The sequence below is a fragment of the Myotis daubentonii genome, chromosome 18 (assembly GCF_963259705.1).
Source record: "Myotis daubentonii chromosome 18, mMyoDau2.1, whole genome shotgun sequence".
In the NCBI taxonomy this organism is placed as follows: domain Eukaryota; kingdom Metazoa; phylum Chordata; class Mammalia; order Chiroptera; family Vespertilionidae; genus Myotis; species Myotis daubentonii.
Window position 1 is genome coordinate 25,344,828 of NC_081857.1, and position 23,663 is coordinate 25,368,490.

Consider the following 23,663-nt stretch of genomic DNA (forward strand, 5'->3'; position numbering starts at 1 on the left):
GTTATTTTCGTCCTTAAATCTGTTTGACCAAAAATCATTTTAGGAAGATACCTAGAATATTTGAAAAAAGTTCTGCTGTAAAATGTTAATATTAAAGCTACATATGAACTTTGTACAGTTTAGCATTAACTGTGTGTGTATTTTATCAAAAAATAAAATACTATTCTGGTTTTCTTCCCACACCAGTCTTATTAATATAGACCTGTGCTATTCGATATCAGCCACTGTCTACATGTGGCTACTTATTTTTAAAAATTTTTATAGATTTTATTTTTTAAAAATAGTTTTAGATTTATGGAAAAAATGCACTGAAAGTATACGTTTGCATATACAGCCAGCTTCCCCAGTTACCTCTGTTAACGTCTCACATTAGTGTGGTGCAGTTATTGTAATTGGTGAACTAGTATTGGTAAATTATTTCTACCCAAAGTCCATAGTTTACATTAGGATTCACTCTTTGTGTTGTATAGTTCTATGGGCAAGATTGTTTTCTTTCACTTAACAATGTATATTTAAGCTTCTTCCATGTCTTTTTTTTTTTTAAATATTTTATTGATTTTTTACAGAGAGAACGGGAGAGAGATAGTGAGTCAGAAACATCGATGAGAGAGAAACATCTCCCACTGGGGATGTGCCCACAACTCAGGCACACGCCCCTGACCGGAATAGAACCTGGGACCCTTCAGTCCGCAGGCCGACGCTCTATCCCGCTGAGCCAAACCGGTTTCGGCAGCTTCTTCCATGGCTTCATGACATGATAGTGCATTTCTTTTTACTGCTAAACAATACTCCATTGTATGGATACATTTAAGTTTTAATTAATTAAAGTCAAATAAAATTTAAAATTTAGTTACTTACTTGAAGTAGCCACATCATAAGAGCTCAATGGCCACATGTGGCTTGTGGCTTTTATATTGGAAACATATAGAACATTTTCATCATCTCAGAAAGTTCGGTTGAAGAGTGCTGTTGTAAACTATTCCCCAAAGGTTCAGTCCTTCATTTATAGTCACTCTCACAAAGAATTTACCTATTTACGTGGCCTCAATTTGTCCTCAAGCCTACAATTTTCTATGCTTTGTCACTTACACTGCTGGCAACCCTAACCTTGAAATAATTAAAAACCCTTTACTCTCCCAAAGCCCCAGACTTTCCAGATGTTGCCCATTTGTAGTGTGGCTTCCTCATTTTCCTATCAGGGCATCATCTTTTACTCCACTCTTCATTGTTCCCAACCTGGAGTCATCCTTTTCTTTCTTATTTTGCTCTAAAACTTTTGAATATTTATCAAATGTATATAGATCTCAGAGCTAATAAATGGCATAACTAAGATTAGAATTTAGATTTTCCTATTCTAGTTCTCTCTTAAGATCCCCATTATTTGGGGTTGCTTTTACAATCACTGTTGAAGTTAGAATCACTTTGAAAGCGATTATTGAGGACTATTTCATTAAATACCGAGTAATTTAACATATACTACTTACAAATCAAAAGTACAGAGGCTATTGCTATAGATTTAATAGTGATATATTGTTCTTTAAACAATTAGAATCTTAAATGAAGGCCCTAGCTGGTTTGGCTCAGTGGATAGAGCGTCAGCCTGGGGACTGAAAGGTCCCAGGTTCAATTCCAGCCAGGGGCACACGGGTTGTGGGCTCGATCCCCAGTAGGGGATCAATCAATTGGTTGCAGGAGGCAACCAACCAATGATTCTCTCTCATCATTGATATTTCTCTCTTTCTCTCTCTCCCTTCCTCTCTAAAATCAATACAAAAATGTTTTTTTAAAAAAGAATCTTAAATGAAGAATTATCCTACTTAGTGGATTTTTTCTTTAATTTATGATGGAACTTTTTTCCCTCCAAGTGTGACCCATTTTAGATAACAAAAATTAATTTCCAGTACTAATACAAATTGGCTGGTAAGGATAAATAGGATCTTTTTTTAAAAATATATTTTATTGATTTTTTACAAAGAGGAAGGGAGAGAGATAGAGAGTTAGAAACATCGATGAAAGAGTAGCATCGATCAGCTGCCTCCTGCACACCTCCTACTGGGGATGTGCCCGCAACCAAGGTACATGCCCTTGACCGGAATCGAACCTGGGACCCTTCAGTCCGCAGGCCGATGCTCTATCCACTGAGCCAAACCAGTTTTGGCCAGGATAAATAGAATTTAACTGAACATTATTGGTATCCGAAATTCTCTGTTGGTGCTAGTTTTACATTTGGATTCTATTCAAAGTACATTTTGATCTGTAGAACCCAAATGGGTTGCCACATGAACTTGTATTTCCCTAAACTCATCATGTTAAAGTTTCCAGAGTTTGAAAAATGGAGACCCTCATATTAGTCTGTGTTTTCAGGTGGGTTGTACCTCTACTTTTGCTCAAAGTAGTCATGCTGTGTATGATCTGGATTTGACCTTTTCTGCATACTGGTTATGCTTGCTCAAAAGTCCATTTTCATGGAGACATTCTGTTAAGAGTGGTAGTCTTCCATATTTAAGTTCTATACTTAAAAAAACACACCCTGGATTTTAATCTTCATTTTGAAATACTTCCCCTATAGTTACTGCTTTTAAAACCCACATTTTATATGTCAACTTTTACATTACTCCATTGTAGCAGTTTTTGAACTGTTTTGATTAAAACTGTCACTCTTTGCTTGAGTCTAGCCTCTTTAAATTTATTAAAAACTTTAAAAAAGTAAATGTAAGACTCCCCATTTATTTAGCAAAAATTGAATTATGGGTTCTTTGGATTGACTCATTTGCTCTAAGTCAATTTTTTCAGAAATGTCATTTTATTATGTAGAACTGCAATGGATGAGAACCAGCTCATAAGGGTACAAAAGACCCTCGAATTTATTTTCTTTCTACCACTTTTTCTTTTTTAAGTTGACTTTTTGAAATAAAATTCTTAGAATAGAAAATAATTCTGTTTAAATCTATTTGAGTAATTTAGACTATCACAGAGCCCAAACAAGGAAATATTCTTACAAAAGCATGATTGAATATTGAAGTGGCAGCACCTAATCCCCTAATGATTGCCATTAATTAATTCATTATACTCAGATGTTAAGGTAAAACTTTAAGAATCTTCTTAGGTACATAACAAAATGGTGAGGCAGAGAGGAAAGATGGGGGTAGCAAATCTATCTATATATTTGAGGGAGATTTCAGATTCAGTTGTTGATTTCTAATTTTGTTGTTGTTTGTAAAGACTATTTTTTAAAGCAATTTTAGGTTTCACAGCAAAATTGAAAAGAAGGTACTGAGATTTCCTATATACAGTACTCCTTGTCTATACACATGTGTAGCTTTTCCCCCGTTGTCAACATCCACCAGATTTGGTACATTTTGTTACAATTGATGAACCTATATTGACAAAGTTCATGGTTTACATTTGGGTTCTCTCTTGGTGTTGTACATTCTATGGGTCTGAACAAATATGTAATGGCATGTATCTATCGTGATAGTATAAATCACATGGAATATTTTTATTACCCTAGAAGTCCTTTGTCCTTTGCCTATTCATCCCTCCTGCGCCCCAACTCCTAGCAACCACTGATCTTTGTATTGTTTCCATAGTTAGCCTTTTCCAGAATATCCTGTAGTTGGGATTGTGAAACAAAAACTTTCATGTGAACGCTTTTCTAAAACAAAGGGTTTATTGAGCCTTATGCTAGCCAGGGTGCTGGTAATATGTCTGTTGGTATGTGTACTTTGTGATAATTCATTGAGCTGAACCTTCTCTATCTGTGTATCTTTTTGTATGAATGCCATACTTCAATACATTATATGTAAAATTAGGAGTCATTTTCTATTTCAGTCCCCTGAGTATTTCTCAGTGTGTTCTAGTAAAATATTCCTGTAGTTCTCTTCAAAAGAAATAGTTGCCATAGTCTGTTTTTTGTTTGTTTGTTTTTTAAATAAACTAGTAGGGTTAAACAGTTCTTGGGTTCCTGTCCTGGCCTAGCATATGGCCTGTTTTGGAGAGTGTTCTATGTACACTTGAAAAAAAAATTGCTGTTGTTGGATGTAGTATTCTATGGATGTCTTTTAGGTCCAGTTTCGTTATAGTGGTATTCGAGTCTTGTATGTATATCCTTGTTGAGCTGTGCGTGCTATTCTGGATGCTAAGGCCTTAAAGTTTTCCATTAGCCTAATTGACGTTGTCTTGGAGAAAACAAATACTCCAGCTTGATAGGTTTGCTAATGTATATTGGCTGACTTTTTCTAAATTAAAACTATAGAGCAAAAAGCAAGCGAGGGGAAATCCCCAAGATATTCTCTGATTTTAAGGAATTTACAATCTAGTTATATAGCCTAGCTTTGATTGATGGGGATACTGTTAACAGGGACACCAATTAAAAAACTGTCACAGTTACCCAGGTAAGAGATGTTGATAACCTAAACCTAAGGTATTGGGAATGGATTTCAAGAAACATTGAAGAAATAAAATGAATAGGATATGGTGATTGGTTATTTGAGGAGGCAGATTTGAGGAAAAGGAAGTAGTCAAGGATGATTCCCCAACACTTCTGTCAACAGCTAAGTCACTCAGTCATTGACTTAGAGAACAAAAGGTTTCATTAGGTTGAAATGGTTTGAGACCTAGTTAAACATGAATGACTAGTAGCCAACTGGTTATATGGCCGTGGCACTCAGAAGAGAGGTCTGAACTTGAGATATAGATTTGGAAGTCATCAGCATCTATTTGATAGTTGAAAGCTGAAAAATAGATGACATCACTCAAGGAAATTTTGTAGAGAAGAGAAGTGAGGAAGGAATTCTGAGGGAACCACACATATTCCAAGGATGGGCAGAGAAGGAGAAGCCCTCAAGTGCAGCACACAAGGAGTGGCCTGCAGTACTTGGACAGTGTGCCATTATAGAAGCCAAAGCTGAGTAGCATTTGCTGTAATTTTTTTTTTAATCATTCAATCCCTGTCCCTGCCTTCTCCTAGACTCTATTCTCTAACCCCCTTACCTCTCAGTTTTCAGACTACACTTTTTCCCAACCACTATTTTGAAATGACTTTAACTGGCATATCAAAAACCTTCTTATGTTCAATAGTGACATTTTTTTTTAAATCCTCACCCGAGGATATTTTTCCATTGATTTTTAGAGAGAGTGAAAGAGAGAGGGAAAGACAGAAATACTGATGCACATCGATTGGTTACCTCCTGCAGGAGCCTGCAACCAAGGTATGTGTCAGTGCCCTAGCTCTTGAGCGGAATTGAACACTGGGACCCTTTGGCCTGAAGGCCAATGCTCTATCCACTGAGCCAAACCGGCTAGGGCAGCCGTGGGCAAACTACGGCCCACGGATCCGGCCCATTTGAAATGAATAAAACTAAAAAAAAAAAAAAAAAAGACCGTACCCTTTTATGTAATGACTAGGGGCCCGGTGCACAAAATTCGTGCACTGGGTGTGTGTGGGGGGGGGGGGAGTGTCCCTCATCCCAGCCTGCCCCCTCTCACATACTGGGAGCCCTCAGGCGTTGACCCCCATCACCCTCCAATCGCAGGATCGGCCCCTTGCCCAGGCCTGACGCCTCTGGCTGAGGCGTCCGGCCCTGGCAGCGGGGACCCGCAGCTGCAGCGGCCCCGCGATCGTGGGCTTCGCTTTAGGCCCAGGCAAGGGACCCCTAGCTCCCAGGACTGCCAGCTTCGACAGTGCCCAGCTCCCATCGCTGGCTCCACCCCTACTTCCTGCTATCACTGGCCAGGCGGAAAAGGCACCTGATTCTCCAATCATGGCTGGGGGGCAGGGCAAAGGCGGCCCCAGGGCCGCCTTTGCCCTGCCCCCCAGCTCTTAGCTCCCCCCTGGGTTTCCGATCACTGTCAGTGGCAGGGGGCTTCTTCCTGCTTTCCCTTTCACCTCCCTGCATTGTGCCTACATATGCAAATTAACCGCCATCTTAGTTGGCAGTTAACTGCCAATCTTAGTTGGCAGTTAATTTGCATATAGCGCTGATTAGCCAATGAAAAGGGTAGCTCGTACGCCAATTACCATTTTTCTCTTTTATTAGTGTTGATGTTTACTTTGAATTTATATTAGTTCACACAAACACTCCATCCATGCTTTTGTTCTGGCCCTCCGGTCCAGTTTACGAACCCATTGTGGCCCTCGAGTCAAAAAGTTTGCCCACCCCTGGGCTAGGGCAACTGGTCAACATTATTAATGCTGTATAGAAAGAAGAAAGTTAAGGACTGAAATGTGACTATTGAACATAAGAAGGTTTTTGATATGCCAGTTAAAGTCATTTCAAAATAGTGGTTGGGAAAAAGTGTAGTTTGAAAACTGAGAGGTAAGGGGGTTAGAGAATAGAATCTAGGAGAAGGCAGGGACAGGGATTGAATGATTTAAAAAAATTTTTAAATAAGACAGGTGGGAGATAGAAATGTGTTTTTTAGCTTCTCTAAACAAGGATTTAAGTGTGCTGGTGGGGAAAGAAATAGTAAAGTGGGATAAGTTAAATAATACTAGTTCTACTCCTTAAAATGTCTCATTCTCACTGGATATCTCAGTCTACAGGTTAGTATTTAACAATCTGAAATATAAATTTATGAGGCACAGTTAGATTTTCTTTTCATTTTGAGTTTTTCCCCCTACAGTCATGATTATTGACTACTTGCCAATCAGATTTGTCATTGTGTCTCAAAATAACTTCTGGGTACACAGGGAGCAAACTTCCTCTACAAAAAGGAGCCATTATTGTAGCAGGAGGATGATTTCAAGATGTGATCTGAAAAACTAAACTCTCATTAAAATATTTGGCCTACTTTTCAAAATTTATTCATGAATCTTTTGTATGGGACTGAGTTATCTTTATGATTTAGCAAACAACCTTAATTAAGGAGACACCATTTTTTACAAAGGAAACAGCCAATTTCAGAAGTTTGCATTTAATTTGAAAGCAGTTAACAGATGACAGATGAATTAAAATGCCTGGTGTATTCCAATATTGTCTTGATTTTATTAATTCTTGTTATGTCCTTGATGTTTGGATTACCACTAAATGATGATGATATACTTATGTACTTGATAGTATAGTACATGCACCACTTCGCAGAGTATTAATGCAAAGACTGAAAGAAGAAAATAATTATTTGCTGTTTTGCTATAATGGGGACTGTTTTTCTGCTTAAAGGATCTTAAAGATGATGCTTTTGAGTCTGGCCTTGTCATTCTATCACCTCTTAATCAACTGCTGATTTCCTCTTCAACATAGCACATTTACACACAACGTGTAACTTTGTTACATAGAATAGAAACCTAGAGCTTCAGACTGTGGACACAAAGCGAGACACAGTTATTCACGGCTTAGAGCACTGTTTCAGCTTCAAAGCAGGCAGCTTCCCCAGGAATGGGTTTATCTTTTTTACTGTTTCTTCTAAGTCTGTCATTAAGTTGGAGGTAGAAATGTTTCTTTTTGTCCCTCTGCACACTGGGTAAGTAAGCGACCTAATTGAACCCTTTGTAGCTTTCTTAACCCTTCTTTATCAAGTTCTATTTTTCAGGCCTTTCCCCCTCTAAATCAAAAGCCCTTCTCATCACACTTGTCCCAAGTATTTCTCCATTAGTACTAATATTAGCATATGAAATTATTTATATCTAGGATGTTGTGCAATCGAGTCTTTCTTCACAGGGTGTTATTGCTGGAGAAACCTTGCTCTCTCTCAAACATCTCTGACTATTTTATCTGTAAATTAATTTATGTTTTTCTGAGAATTATAACACTGAATAGTTACAATAAGCCTTCACTTATTTTTCTTCTTTTTGTTTTTATTTCCTGCTTTTAGCTTTATTTTTCAAGATAGTTAAAACTTTTTTCTGGTGTTGCCCTGCATGTTGGTTGCTATGGAAATGTTCCAGAGAAATGGTAGATTAAGTTAAGGCCAAGAATAATGAGATAAACTCATCTCATAGGGTAAGGTGGGAATAGATCAAGATTGCCTTCTTATAGACAGTAGGTTTTGTTTGATATAATATCTTTCTCAGAGCAACTTATGCTTCAGTTCATATTAAGAGCTGAGTTTTAGTCTCAGTTCCAGTTTATAGCTTCGGGCAAGTTATTTAATGCTGCAGCAGCTCAGCAGTTTTCTATAAAATGGGCCTAGCAAAGCCTCGGAGGAGTGACTGGCCCAGAGTAGATACTTGATGAATTTTAATTTCTATGTTTTGCCCTCTAAAGCAGAAGCAGATAAGATGAACCTGTAATAGAGGAGATGGTAATATGCTTTAAAACATTTAAAATGTCAGTTTATAATATGTGAATGGAATCCTCAAAGCAATATAACTAATAGTGGTATCGCTATGCTCATAGAACAAATCTGAAGTGTCTTTATATTTTTAAGTTATTACATTTGAAACTGACCTTTTATAAAAAGCCTTTAATGACTATTTTAGCAGCTTTATTGAAGTATAATTTGCATACTATAAAATTAACTTATTTTAAGTGCACGGTTCAATGATTTTTAGTAAATTTACAGAATTGTGCAACCATCACCATAATCCAATTTTAGAATATTTCCATCACCCCTAAAAGTTCCCTCACTTTAGTGACTATTAACTTTCATCTGTAAGGTGGCACAAATTATGGGATTTAAAAGTCCCAGTTTGGGAGTTAGGTCTGTCTGAGTTTGAATCCCAATCCTGCCACTTACTAGTCTTGAGTCTTTGAGTACTTCTATGTACTTTGATTTCTTTTCTTTTTCTTTTTAATCCTTACCTGAGGGTATGCTTATTACTTTTAGAGAGGGGAAGAGAGTGAAAGGAAAAAAACATCACTTTGACAGAGAACAATTGGTTGCCTTCCATATGTGTCCTGACTGGGGACTGAACCCTCAAACTAGGTATGCACCCTGACCAGGAATTGAATCCACAACCTTTCAGTGTACAGGACGACACTCCAACCAACTGAGCCACACTGACCAGGCTGTACTTCAGTTCATTTATCTTTAAAATGGAGATAATGACATTATATCATTGTTGTGAGCATTCAGTTAATAAGGTACTGTGTATAGAACAACACTGAAAATGCTAAAATACCTAACAGATATTATATTGTGATTTAGATTTATGGTAGATCCTATATGATAAAAGCATAGTATGCAAATTGTCCCCTCAACTGGGAGTTGTCGGGGAGTTCTACCAGGGGGCAGGGCCGGTAGGGGGAAGGGAGGGAGGCCCTGACTAGCATCTGCTAGGGACCCTACCAGTGCACTAATTTCAGGCACTGGGCCTCTTTAAATAAGAGAAGCATCTGAAAATACCTAAAATAATGCCTGACACACAGATTTTTTTCAGAAAACCAAGCTCTTTTATATCATGTTGTCGTAAGTTTATAGTAGCTCTTTAGCAGTTGCTTTAACCACAGTTAAACCTTTGAGGCTCACAACAAATAGTTATTTGTTATTTTGCAGAGGCATGGATTTGAATTGAGTGGTACACTGTAGCTATGAGAGTTGGAGTTGGATATCTGGAGACTACTTACTGAGCTGGTAGAATGAGTCATTGGTCTTACTGTTTATTGTTCATTGAAATACTTTTCTTACTAGAAGATCTTATTTCTTTGTAAAACTAAAAGCCCTGAGAAAAATTATAATATTAATTATTCATTTTATTAATATAAATATTTAGAGATTTATTTATTTATTATTTTTTTAAAATTATGTTTATTGCCCAGCCAGCATGGCTCAATAGTTGAGCATAGACCTATGAACCAGGAGGTCACAGTTCGATTCCCAGTCAGGGCATATGCCCAGGTTGCAGGCTGGATCCCCAGTGGGAGGCGTGCAAGAGGCAGCCAATCGATGTTTCTCTCTCATCATTGATGTTTCTATCTATCTCTCCCTCTCCCTTCCTCTCTCTCTAAAAAAGTCAATAAAACATTTTTTAAAAAAATATCTAAAATCCTTAAAAATAAATCTTAAAAATAAACCTTAAAAAGACAGTACAGTCTCTTTTTATCTCATTACCCATACCGAATTTGATGATAAAATAGTTTAAGGTAGTTTTTATTTTGGGCCAATTCTCTCTTTATTGAGGGGTTAACATACAACAGGAATGTACATGTTGTAAGTGTAGAGCTTGATAAAACTTCACAGCTGAACAAGATTCATGTAACTGGTGTACAGATTAAAACACAGAATATTATTGACCACCTTAAACAGGCTAATTTTTAAATATAAACCAATCACAGATTTAGATAAACTTGAGAGACTTAGGTCTTGGATCTTTTAATGTTATTACTAACTTTGTGTGTCACCTTAGGCAAGTTATTCTGTCTTTCTGGGGTCTGTACCTCATCTTTAAATTGAGGGGCTGAGATTGGATGTTTTATTATGGCTCTAATTCTGTAAAATGGCAATAAGAGGGTATGGTGATATAAATGCACTATAAAAGGTTGGAGGTAGTAGGCTGAGAAGACAGTGTAATTTAAAAAGGGAGATTGATTTTTTTCTTTTTCTTTGTTTTCCAGGTTATATTTCACACTATGTGCTGACTGTATCTACAGAAACTATTAAAAAAAGATAAACTTTTTTCAAAGATTTTGATTCCAGTGGAATCTTTGCTTTAGATATTGTGTGTGTGTGTGTGTGTGTGTGTGTGTGTGTGTGTGTGTGTTAGTGAATTGTAACTCCAGAAGCAATGCCTGTACAAGCTCCACAGTGGACGGATTTCCTTTCCTGCCCGATTTGCACTCAGACTTTCGACGAAACAATTCGAAAGCCCATCAGTTTGGGTTGTGGCCATACTGTCTGCAAGATGTGCCTGAATAAACTCCACCGGAAGGCTTGCCCATTTGACCAGACCACTATCAATACCGACATTGAGCTCCTTCCCGTGAACTCAGCGTTGCTTCAGCTAGTGGGTGCTCAGGTATGATGGTGGCCTACTGTACTTCTTAATTTCTGTGTGTGTTTTCCTCCTCAGGCAAATTTGTTGAATTGAAACTGGATAATATTGTCCTCTATTTAAATAGATAAAATTCTGTTCAGTACTGTGCAAATACTTTATTTAATTCTGTTAGGAGACTTACAGTGGTAGTCCAGTGTTTCTCAGTTATAATACGGTAACAATATTTTAATCTGGTGTCAGACTTTCTCAACAAATTTAGCAATTCTTATTACTAGAGAAACCTAAGAAGTCACAAGGACTTTTATATTGAGGAAAATATTATTCACAAAACCATTGCATTTTACTTAATAAGAAAAGTGAAGCTGCTTCAGACAATTTTACTTAGTAGATATTAATCAAAATGAAAGAAGAAGAAGGTGACAAGAAACTGTAGCCCACAGCCTTTGGGAACCATTTATCTAGGGTAGGAGCAAATATCCTTAGATAACCATAAAGTTTAGTGTGGTAATTCTGAAAGTAATACTTTGAAAGTTTTATGTCAGTATCCTTTAATTCAAGATGAGTGGTATCTTCAGAAGGCTTCACAAAGTCATGGGAGGCAGGGTTTTGAAAGCCAGCTATGATTCACTTAAATAACCCCTCACCAGATTAATTTGCATAGTGTCCAAAGTACCATCTGTTTACTGTAAATCGTTATCAGAATAAATATACTGAAATATTGGATCTAACCCCACTCAGATATCCTAAAGGCTGCAGAAAGTAGAGAAGGTTAATATTGTGTATGTTGAAGGTAAAGAGAGCAGTTCTTATTCAAAAGGAAAACTTAATTTACTTACATACTTGTTTCGATGTCATCAGCAATACTATAAAATATTTGTCCAAAGGGAAAGTGCAGCTTTTTCTTTTCTTCCTATACTTAATTTTTTATTTATAATCATTTTTCTTTTAATTTGAAAATTCCAGTATGACATTTTGGAAACATATTAAAAATATACTTATTGGCCCTGGCTGGCATGGCTCAGTTGGTTGAGTGTCATCCCATGCATTGGAGAGATCACTGGTTCCATTCCTGGTTAGGTCACATGCCCAGATTGCAGGTTCAGTCCCCAATAGGGGGCATGCAGGAGGCAGATATCTTTTTGTAAAGATATCTAAGGATGAACTGATTTTCCCCCTACAAAATGAGTAAGTCGTTCTCATATCTTAACTGAAACAGCTAATGTTTGTGCAATTTGAGGGTATGATCATATGCATTTTAACACATAATATCTATTTTAACCCTAAAGAGTTCCATTTACAAACTGTTAGAGCCTTGGCCGGTGTTTCGCAGTGGTTAGAGTGTTGGCCCTGGCATCAGGAGGTCGCAGGTTTGATTCCTGGTCCAGGGCATGTACCTTGATTGCAGGTTCGATCCCTGGCTCTGGTTGGGGCATGTGCGGGAGGAAACCAATCGATGTGTCTCTCTCACATCAGTGTTTTTCTCGCCCTCTCTCCCCCTTCCTTCCTTCCTTCTATTCTCTCTAAAAATCAATGGGAAAAATACCTTCAGGTGAAGAATAACAATAAAAAAGAAAAGTTAGAGCTAATAAATTAATTAACCAAAGTTGCAGTTAAAAAATCAACATGCAAAAATTAATTGTATATCTATACTAACAATGAACAATCCAAAAGGAAATTTAAACAATTCCAGCCGAGGCTGGTTCGGCTCAGTGATTGAACATAGACCCATGAACCAGGAGGTCTTCTCTTCCTGATCAGGGCTCATGCCCAGATTGCGGGCTCAATCCCCAATAGGGGGTGTGCAGGAGGCAGCCGATAAATGATTCTCTCATCATTGATATTTCTATATCTCCCTTCCTCTCTGAAGTCAATAAAAATTTTTTTTTAAAAACACATATGTAAGTCAGTAGCATCAAAAAGAATAAAATACCTAGGAATAATTTTAGCAAAGGAAGTGAAAGACTTGTACTCTGAAAACTACAAAACTTTGCTGAAATTTAAAAAGATATAAACAAATGGAAAGATATCACATGCTCATGGAGAGGCAGACTTTGTATTATTAAGATGATAATATATCCAAAGTAACCTACAGATTTATTGTAAGCACTATCAAAATCCCAGTGGTGGTTCTTTTTTTCAGAGATAGAAAAATTCACCCTAAAATTTATATGGAATCATAAGGGCCTCAAATAGCCAAACAATCTTGAAAAAGAAGAACAAAAAGAATCACACTTTCTGATTTTGAAACTGCAAAGCTAAAGTGATCAAGAGAGTGTGGTACTGGCATAAAGACATATTTAGGTAATGTAATAGAATAGAGAGTTCAGAAATAAACCCAATGTACAGTCAGATGATTTTTTTGACAAGGTTGCAAGGTCATTCAATGAGAAAAGAACAGTTTTTCCAACAAAATGTTCTAGGAAAAGTTGATATCCAAATTTAAAAGAATGAATTGGACCTCTGCCTCACATCATGTACAAAAATTGACTCAAAGTGGAACAAAGGGTAAATGTAGGAGCTAAAATTATTAAACTCTTAGAAGAAAAACATAGGCCTAGATATATCTATGATCTTGGAGTAGGCAGTGGTTTTTTTAAGATATGACACTCAGGAGCACAAGACAAGATAAATTGAACTAAATCAAAATTTAAAACTTTGTGCTTCAAAGGATATTGTCAAGAGAGTGAAAGAACAACCCACAGAATGAGAGAAATAATTGTAACTCATATCTGGTAAGAAACTTGTATCTAGAATATGTAAAGAACTCTTACAGCTTATTAAAAAGAACATAATTTTAAAATAGACAAAGCTCTGAACAGATGCCTCACCAAAAAGATACACAGATAGCATATCAACACTAATCAACACTAATAAAAGAGAAAAATGGTAATTGGCGTACGACGATACCCTTTTCATTGGCTAATCAGGGCTATATGCAAATTAATTGCCAACTAAGATTGGCAGTTAACTGCCAACAAGATGGCGGTTAATTTGCATATGTAGGCACAATGCAGGGAGGCAAAAGGGAAAGCAGGAAGAAGCCCCCTGCCACTGACAGTGATCGGAAACCCAGGGGGGAGCTAAGAGCTGGGGGGCAGGGCAAAGGCGGCCCTGGGGCCGCCTTTGCCCTGCCCCCCAGCCATGATCGGAGAATCAGGAACCTTTGCCGCCCTGGCCAGTGATAGCAGGAAGTAGAGGTGGAGCCAGCGATAGGAGCTGGACACGGTCGAAGCTGGCAGTCCTGGGAGCTAGGGGTCCCTTGCCTGGGCCTAAAGCGGAGCCCACGATCGCGGGGCCACTGCAGCTGTGGGTCCCCGCTGCCCGAGCCGGATGCCTCAGCCAGAGGCGTTAGGCCTGGGCAGGGGCGGAGCCTGCAACCGCGGGGAGCTGGGGGTCCCCTGCTCAGGCCTGACACCTCTGCCGGAGGCCTCAGGCCTGGTCAAGGGGCCGATCCGGTGATTGGTGATCGGAGGGTGATGAGGGTCAACTCCTCTGGCCGAGGCATCAGGCCTGGGCGGGGGGCGGAGCCGGGGATTGTGGGGATATGATGGTCCCCTTGCCCAGGCCTGAAGCCTGGGTCAGAGGCGTCAGGCTTGGGCGGGGGGTGGAGCAAGCGATCAGAGGGAGATAGGGGTCCCCTGCCCAGGCATGATTCCTGGGCCAGAGGCCTCAGGCCTGGGCGGGGGCCAGAGCCAGTGATCGGGGGGAGATGGGGGTCCCCTGTCCAAGCCTGACACCTCTGGCGGAGGCGTCAGGCCTGGGCAAGGGGCTGATCAGGTGATCGGAGGGTGATGGGGGTCTACGCCTCTGGCCAAGGCATCGGGCCTGGGCAAGGGGCAGAGCCAGCAATCGGAGGGGTCTGGGGGTCCCCTGCCCAGGCCTGATGCCTGGGCCAGAGGCGTCAGGCTTGGGCTGGGGGCAGAACCAGTGATGGGGGGAAATGAGGGTCCCCTGCCCAGGCCTGACACCTCTGTCAGAGGCGTCAGGCCTGGGCAAGGGGCCGATCCTGCAATTGGAGGGTGATGGGGGTCAACGCCTGAGGGCTCCCAGTATGTGAGAGGGGGCAGGCTGGGCTGAGGGACACTCCACCCCCCCCCCCCCCCACACACACACACACACACACACCCAGTGCACAAATAAAGGAGCTCAGCAGCATTTGACATTTGGAATTGCAAATTAAAACACTGAGATACTACTACACCAATTACAATATCTAAAATCCAAAACACTGACAACACCCAATTCTGGTGAGGATGTGGAGCAACAGAAACTCACTTATTGCTGGTGGGAATGGAAAAATGGTGCAGCCACTTTGGAAGCTATTGTATCATTCTATGTTCTGTTTTTTTTGTTTTTTGTTTTTTTTTTTTTAAATTAAATCTTTATTGTTCAGATTATTACATTTGTTCCTTTTTTTTTCCCCCCATAACTCCCCTCCTCTCAGTTCCCGCCCTACCCTCCGTCCTCACTCCCCACCCACTGTCCTCATCCATAGGTGCACGATTTTTGTCCAGTCTCTTCCCACATCTCCCACACCCCTTTCCCCCCCAAGAATAGTCAGTCCATTCCCTTTCTATGTCCCTGATTCTATTATAATCAACAGTTTATTCTGTTCATCAGATTATTTATTCACTTGATTCTTAGATTCACTTGTTGATAGATGCATATTTGTTGTTCATAATTTGTATCTTTACCTTTTTCTTCCTCTTCCTCTTCTTAAAGGATACCTTTCAGCATTTCATATAATCCTGGTTTGGTGGTGATGAACTCCTTTAGCTTTTCCTTATCTGTGAAGCTCTTTATCTGACCTTCTATTCTGAATGATAGCTTTGCTGGATAAAGTAATCTTGGTTGTAGGTTCTTGGTATTCATCACTTTGAATATTTCTTGCCACTCCCTTCTGGCCTGCAAAGTTTCTGTTGAGAAATCAGCTGACAGTCGTATGGGTATGCCCTTGTAGGTAACTGAATTTCTTTCTCTTGCTGTTTTTAAGATTCTCTCTTTATCTTTTGCTCTTGGCATTTTAATTATGATGTGTCTTGGTGTGGTCCTCTTTGGATTCCTTTTGTTTGGGGTTCTCCGAGCTTCTTGGACCTGTAAGTCCATTTCTTTCACCAGGTGGGGGAAGTTTTCTGTCATTATTTCTTCAAATAGGTTTTCAATATCTTGCTCTCTCTCTTCTTCTGGCACCCCTATAATTCTGATGTTGGTACGCTTGAAGCTGTCCCAGAGGCTCCTTACACTATCCTCGCATTTTTGGATTCTTTTTTCATTTTGCTTTTCCGGTTGGATGTTTTTTGCTTCCTCGCATTTCAAATCATTGACTTGATTCTTGCGCTCCTCTGGTCTGCTGTCAGGCGTCTGTATAATATTCGTTATTTCAGTCCGTGTGTGCTTAATTTCTAGTTGGTTCCCCAATATAAGATCGAGGGTCTTATTAGTTTTCGTGTAGATCTCATTAAGTTTATCGGCAGCTTCTAAACAGTTCTTGAGAGACCTTAAAAGTGTGGTTCTGAACTCTATTTCTTCCATTGACAATTTTGTCCTGTTTCTTTGTCTCCGCATTTTGTTATGCTTCCTTGGTGCACCCCCTAGTGGTCTTTCCTATGTTCTGTTTATATGAAATGTCCAAAATAGGTAAATTTATAGAGACAGAAATAGATTAGTTTTTTGGACTGGGGTAGGAGTGGAAAAAATATGGGAGGAATAGTACTTAAAAGAATATGAAGTTCTTTAAGAATCCAGTAGATTTAATGGGAGTTTTGATGTTACTGGTGTTAAATGGCAGTGAGTAAAACATACTCGAAAAAGCACTTGTTTAATTGATTAGTAAGCACTGACACAGACCGCTTCTTTTGATCTCTAGGTCCCTGAGCAGCAGCCCGTTACATTGTGTAGTGGGGTTGAAGATACAAAGCATTATGACGAAGCCAGGAAATGTGTAGAAGAATTAGCATTGTACCTGAAACCACTCAGCAGCGCTAGAGGTAAGTCGGGTGCAGTTAGTAATGCTAAGCAAATGTTTATTAAAAATACTTTTATTACCATAAAAATTGTGGGCTGTAAATGAATGTTAATGAAATTAATTTATTTAGCGTAACTCAAACTCACTAGTGCTAAATAATGTTATTACAAACCATATCAAACCAAGTAGTGAATTGAGAGTTAATGTGATGTTGGAAGCATTATTTGAATGAGTTACAGAAATAAGTATAAGTATAAATGCAATAATGGTTTCAGAAGGGCTCACTATCATTTGGCAACTGAATTGTCTGCCTTCTATTCAGTTTTATATGGTGTGCTATAGGGAAGGTAATAAAATTGGAAGTTGCCATTATTATCCTGCCATTACAGCTTGTTATTTCACTATGAAATAATGTCAGAACTGTTATGACCTCCAGATTTGGGTCTTAAACTAATTATTATTGTCTGGCCTTTTCATCTTTATTTCTCCATGATTAAAATGAATAATGGTCTATTTAATGTCATTAATGTATTTGCATGAGGTAAAAGCTTTTGTATGCTTTTAGAAATGCTTCACTTGTGTAATTCTGTTATTCATTTTAAATATTCTAGTAGAACCCATAAGTCAATCAGCCCACCCAAGGAAGTTTTTCTGAACTCTCTAAAATTGCATTGTAAACCTAGAAATAATTTTTTACTCTATTTAAAGGAGTGGGTCTGAATAGCACTACTCAGAGTGTTCTGAGTCGCCCAATGCAGAGGAAGCTGGTGACTCTGGTCCACTGCCAATTAGTGGAAGAAGAAGGCAGGATTCGTGCCATGCGAGCAGCTCGATCGTTAGGTGAACGAACAGTTACAGAGCTCATTCTCCAGCACCAGAATCCTCAGCAACTCTCTTCTAATCTTTGGGCAGCAGTCAGGGCTCGGGGCTGCCAGTTCCTTGGACCAGGTATATAATTAAATTTCATATGTACTACACTAGTAATTCTAAAAGTATAGTCTGGGGATTATAAATATATACAACGGCTAGTTCATTGCAAATTCTGTTGTTACCAAGCAATATTCTACTTGATAACTATGGTTTGGGTAATTCCACGTCAGTTTTTCAGAGCACTTAACTTTTCCCTTAATGCCAAAAGTTTATTCATTTTGATAGACATTTTTCTTGACCGTATTGACTTTATATCTCCTTTCTTAAATAAAATGTAATACAAAAAGCCCCCGAAAGGTTAAAAAGCGTAACTATCTATCATTGCGTTGCCTATTTAAGTGATACCTGCAGAAATTATTGAGTATTGCCCTTTTAATAAGTGAATTTATCTTATCCCTGCACATGATAAATTTTGATTTTGCCTAACTTTCCTAGCAATGCAGGAGGAAGCTCTTAAGTTGGTTCTCCTGGCTTTAGAAGATGGTTCTGCTTTGTCAAGAAAAGTATTGGTTCTCTTTGTGGTGCAAAGGTTAGAGCCACGGTTCCCTCAAGCCTCTAAAACTAGCATTGGGCATGTTGTCCAGCTCCTGTATAGAGCCTCCTGCTTCAAGGTATGAACCTCTGTTAAATTACAGCTTAAAGGAAACATTATCCGTTCCCTAAACAATTAATAAAACTTTTAGTTTAATAAAGTTGCCTGAGTCTTTTCAGAAAAGTTAGCAATTTTTCTTTTAAAGAATACAGATGGCATCCTATTAAACTTAAATCTTTTTGTATTAAATTTGTATATTAGATATTGAACAACATAGATCAAACCAAGGCTTATAGATTTTTCTGTTTGGTGAGACTAATAAGCTGGCTCAGTTTTCCACCAAGACTACAAGGAGAATTGGTCTGGATAGAGAGTCATTGAAGCAGGAAATAAGCTGTATTTGGCTCTTTGTTCTGATATCATTCCAGGGATTTTGACATCTGTAAAAGGGGAAATGTTTTATTGGCAAAATGGTGTGCTCCATTTTAACCTTGCTATTGTTACTATAAGAAATTTGTTTGTTACATTAAAAATTATCTGTTATGACCAGCCAGTGTGGCTCAGTTGGTTAGATGTTGTCCCTTTCACCAGGAGGTCGCTGGTTGATTCCAAGTCAGGGCACATTCCCGGGTTTCAGGCTCGATCTCCAGTAGGGGGTGTGCAGGAGATAGCCAATTGGTGTTTCTCTTTTATCGATGTTTCTATTTCTCCTTCTCCCTTCCTCTCTCTGAAATCATTAAAAACTTTTTTTTTTTAAGAAAATTATCTGTTATCCATAGATGCTCTTACAAAGAATAAGCCCATTTTGTTCCTTACCTGACTCAAAATGAGATTATGTGTGTCTTGTTAGGTCACCAAACGTGATGAAGATTCCTCTTTGATGCAACTGAAAGAAGAATTCAGGACCTATGAAGCTCTGCGGCGAGAGCATGACTCCCAGATAGTTCAGATTGCTATGGAAGCAGGCTTACGAATCGCACCAGACCAGTGGTCCTCTTTGCTTTATGGAGACCAGTCTCACAAATCTCATATGCAGTCCATTATTGACAAGGTAGACCCTTTTGTTGTTCCTGAATTCTTGCAGTAATCCTGGAATTTGGGTGATTCATTTATTTAACAAGTGTGTATTAAAGTGAGTTACGTCACACTCATTTAAGTTATATTCTCTATAGCCCGGTGTCATGTCGCAACTAGTCACATCAAAATACCAGTTTGCTAATATAAAGATTTTTTAAAATTGAGGTATAATTGACATTTTTCATATAATATTTAATTAGTGTTTTAATGCTTTTTCCAGCCCACGTTCGCTCATTCTTTCAGAGGCTGGCGTTTCTTTTATATCGTTGCCTCTCTCCCTACTTTTATTGTTCTCTGAGTTTTGTTCACTGTGTTAGTTAAACCCATTTCCTAAATGCCTTAATTGTCTGCCTGTAGCAGCCATTTAAGTCTGGAAGATGTATACACTGAGGCTTCATATTATAGGCAGCAGAAAAATTTCACATAATAACTTACCAACCATTCTCAGTTTGATCAAATTTTCAGTAAACTTATTTTTACTTAATGTTGTTTGTTATGATGAAAAAAGATCACTAGAGTTCACATGAATTTTAGATCGGGCTCATTATTTATTTCTGACTCTTAGCTAATTTTATTTTATTGATTTTTTACAGAGAGGAAGGGAGAGGGACAGACAGTTAGAAACATCGATGAGAGAGAAACATCGATCAGCTGCCTCCTGCACACCCCCCACTGGGGATGTGCCCGCAACCAAGGTACATGCCCTTGACCGGAATTGAACCTGGGACCCTTCAGTCCGCAGGTGGACACTCTATCCACTGAGCCAAACCGTTTAGGGCTAAGAGCTAATTTTAATTCTCTTAAAACTGGAGCACACTAAAAAAAAACACCAACCTGGAGCAGACCATAAATGTGTTGTAATTCAATATGAAATATATGAAAGTGCTATAAAAACACCTTGTAAATATACTATGTTCAATAATAGTATTTAATTTAATTTTTACTATTTTACCTTATATACTTAAAACCATAGAGATGATATACTTAGAGTTACCCAACCATTAACTGAGAGAAATAAGGTCAAGATGTTGCCCAAATATTTAACACTTACTGAGAGCTCACTGTATGCCTGGTGGTTTAAACAGTTCATTTAGTCTTCTCAACAGCCATCTATCATCCCTTTTATACAGAGACAAAGAGGTTAAATACTTTTCTCCAGTGACAGATCTGGATTTGAACTAGGGTATTCTGACTCTAGAATCCATGTTCTTAATCACTAAGCCTCTTTCTGGGCTACTCTGCTTCTCTCTCTCTCTCTCTCTCTCTCTCTCTCTCCTACTCCCCAAAATAGAATTCTTTGAATGAGTAGAAGATTGATGTTAAAGGAGAATTGGGAAATGTGTTTTATAACTACTTGGTGCAAAATTTTCAATATGATATATATTACTTGTTCTGTCCTATAAGTCTTCCCTAGATACCTTTTTTTGTTGTTTATCCTCACATGAGGATATTTTCCTATTGATTTTTAGAGAGCGTGGGAGGGAGTGGGGAGGGAGAGAGAGAGGAAGAGAGAAACTTCGATGTGAGAGAGACACATTGATTGGTTGCCTCCTGCATGTGCCCCGGCTAGGGCTAGGGATCAAGCCTGCAGCCAAGGTACATGCCCTTGACCAAAACCAAACCCGCAAATCTTCAGTTCGCAGGCCAATGCTATATTCACTGAACCAAACTGGCTAGGGCCCCTAGATACCTTTAGCCAAACTTTACCTGCAACTTTTAGGTCTGAAATTATGCGACTAACTGATTATAACATATTGAAACTTTCGTAATGATAGTTTTTGTTATTGTTAATCCTCACCTGAGGGTATTTTTCCCCCATTGATTTTTAGAGAGAGTCTGTAAAGATTATGGCCTGTGTCATGATCTTTGGTCTATAACAAAACTTGAACTCAAACTGAGATTAAGTTCAGTTTCATTGTTCTGTCCTTTGTATAGCATTATTTCTAGACTATCTTTCCAGATTTCAGTTATTTGGAAGGACCCTAAGGGCCAGTCAAACTGTAAGAACATAAAAGAGTACTTCCAAACTGAGACTTGAGAGAGGTCTCACATGTAAGGAATGTGATAGCAGAGGGAAGTAAGGGCACAATACATACCTGGCCAAAGCTCGGGATGTGGGGAAGGATAAAATTAAATTTAATAAATTGCAAAAATGATTGTGATATTGTAAATAATCCCCCCCCCCCCAAAGGATTATCTGGCCTTTGGAGAGTTAATATTTTTCTTTTTTTAAGTTGCAGACTCCAGCCTCTTTTGCACAAAGTGTCCAGGAACTAACAATTGCTCTCCAGCGAACTGGAGATCCAGCAAATTTGAACCGACTAAGACCCCATTTGGAGCTATTAGCAAACATTGACCCTAGTCCAGGTAAACCCAAGGGATGTTAATGGACTGTCCTATGTGTGCCTCAGTGCTGCTCAATGGTTCTTTTAATTATTTTTTGTTACCATTCCCAGAATGGGCTATTCCAGATTTTTTCTACAGTATTTAAGTTCTGCTCCCATTCTTGTCTGTCTCTTTATATTATTTCAACTAATTTTTATTTAATACTTTTTACTATGCTGTTCATTTCACCAGCAAAGGATTCTCTCTGGAATCCTTTGTTTCTTTTTTCTCTCATTGTCAAGTTGTGCTGTATTTTACCATTCTCATCTTTTTTGACTAAAGTTTTCTCATTTTTTCTAAATCATATGTCATTAGTTGTGGGTTTTTTTTGTCCCATGTTTTCCTTCTCTGTATCTCATTCCATCAAATATCTCTCTTATTTTCACCCCTTTTCCTGTTCTTTCTTGACCTGAAAATCACCCTAATTTTTCACCTAATACTTCATCTGTGATATTTTAGCTTGTATTCTATTGTTGTCCTTGTGTTTATTCCCACTACTGATATAAAACCCTCTTAACGTTCACTAGTAACCTCCCAGTTTCTTATTCCAAAGGCTTCTTCTTCTTAGTCCTTAAATTACTTGATTAGTCTTCAGCATTTGATAATGTTGACTACTTCCTTGATATAGAAACTCTTATAATAGCTTATATCTGTAGTCTTTGGTTTTCTCCTGACCTGTCTAAATGCTAGTTTTCTCTTATTTTTACCATTCTTTCCTCTCCTGCCCATCAAGGAATTGGCTGGTTGTATTCTTGGAATTTTGTTTCCTCTGCACTCTGTTGATGGTGGTCATTCATTCCCAGCCTCAGGTATTATCTCTTTATAGATAATAGACTCCCAAATATCTCTATCACTGTTTTCTCTTCATTACTCCAGACCCATTTTCTGAGATTCACCATTATCTCCTCATTTCTTTTTCACTCATTACCCACTCTTCCTCCTGTGTTCCCATTCTCTGTAAATGACTTCATTCTTGAGGTATGTGAGCTTAAAACTTGAGTCTTTTGTGTTACTTCATACTTTTCCTTTCACTTGCTCTACATACCATTCCAGACAAGAGGATCTATCTGTTCTTCTTTCACAATATCCCTTTATCTTATGCCCATTAATATTAATATGTCTTAGTGAGGCCTCAGTCCTTTTCCTGAGATTGAATGCCTTCCATTCCACTTACTACTACAAAATAAATCACATCTCTCATTTCTACGTTCATAAACTTTCAGTGATAGCCTATTGAATAAGGTTTCAAAATCCTGACTGTGGCATTCAGAGCTCTCTAATTTTTATCAATCTACCTTTGTAGATTTACTACCAAAACTGCTTAATCAAACCAGATCAGATCTATTCCTAGAACACAGAGATCCACTACACACACTGATCATTCTGAGCAATGAAAAGAGCACTTTCACAAGCTCACCACTCCATCAACCCCCAGCCTGTCTACCTGCATCTGTGCCAGTAGAGTCTGTGCTCCTCATGTGAGAGTGGATAAACTGTACATGCACCTAAGGCCACCCTCTCTCCTCCTGTACTAATATCATCTTGTCAAGGCTGTCCTTCCAGACAGACTTGTTTCTTATCACCAGTTTTTCTTCTCTCCTGGAGTATTTCTATCAGCATACAAATATACTATTATTCCTCTCATTGTAACACATTTTTGACACCATTTGCTATCCACCTTCCACTCTATTTCTCTCCTTTTTATAGCACTCCCTTGAGCTCACTGTAGCCAGGCATTTATCTCTACCACTTAATTCAGTGTGCTTTTGTCAAGGTTACAAGTGACTTCCACATAGCTGACTCCAAACATCAGCTCTTGATACTCATTGTATTTGAACTATTAGCAGCATTTAACATTGTTTACTTCACTTTTTGCAACACTTTTTTCACTTGAATTCAGG

General features: G+C 38.6%; 1 protein-coding gene across 8 annotated transcripts in view; it reads left to right on the top strand.

The window, feature by feature from the left end:
• Positions 1–23,663, top strand: part of RC3H1 (ring finger and CCCH-type domains 1) — a 72,266-nt gene that overhangs the window by 8,956 nt on the left and 39,647 nt on the right. For 5 of the 8 annotated variants that reach the window (XR_009449894.1, XM_059674694.1, XM_059674697.1 and 2 more), the window contains 6 exons: positions 10,494–10,894; positions 16,740–16,860; positions 17,547–17,786; positions 18,204–18,379; positions 19,151–19,351; positions 21,612–21,744. Coding sequence is in view for 7 of the 8 variants with exons in the window: in XM_059674694.1 (XP_059530677.1) it covers positions 10,664–10,894; positions 16,740–16,860; positions 17,547–17,786; positions 18,204–18,379; positions 19,151–19,351; positions 21,612–21,744 (1,102 nt within the window). In the remaining variant the exon portion in view is untranslated. The remainder of the gene's footprint in view (positions 1–10,493; positions 10,895–16,739; positions 16,861–17,546; positions 17,787–18,203; positions 18,380–19,150; positions 19,352–21,611; positions 21,745–23,663) is intronic. The other 3 variants (XM_059674696.1, XM_059674699.1, XM_059674700.1) reach the window with 3 other exon arrangements.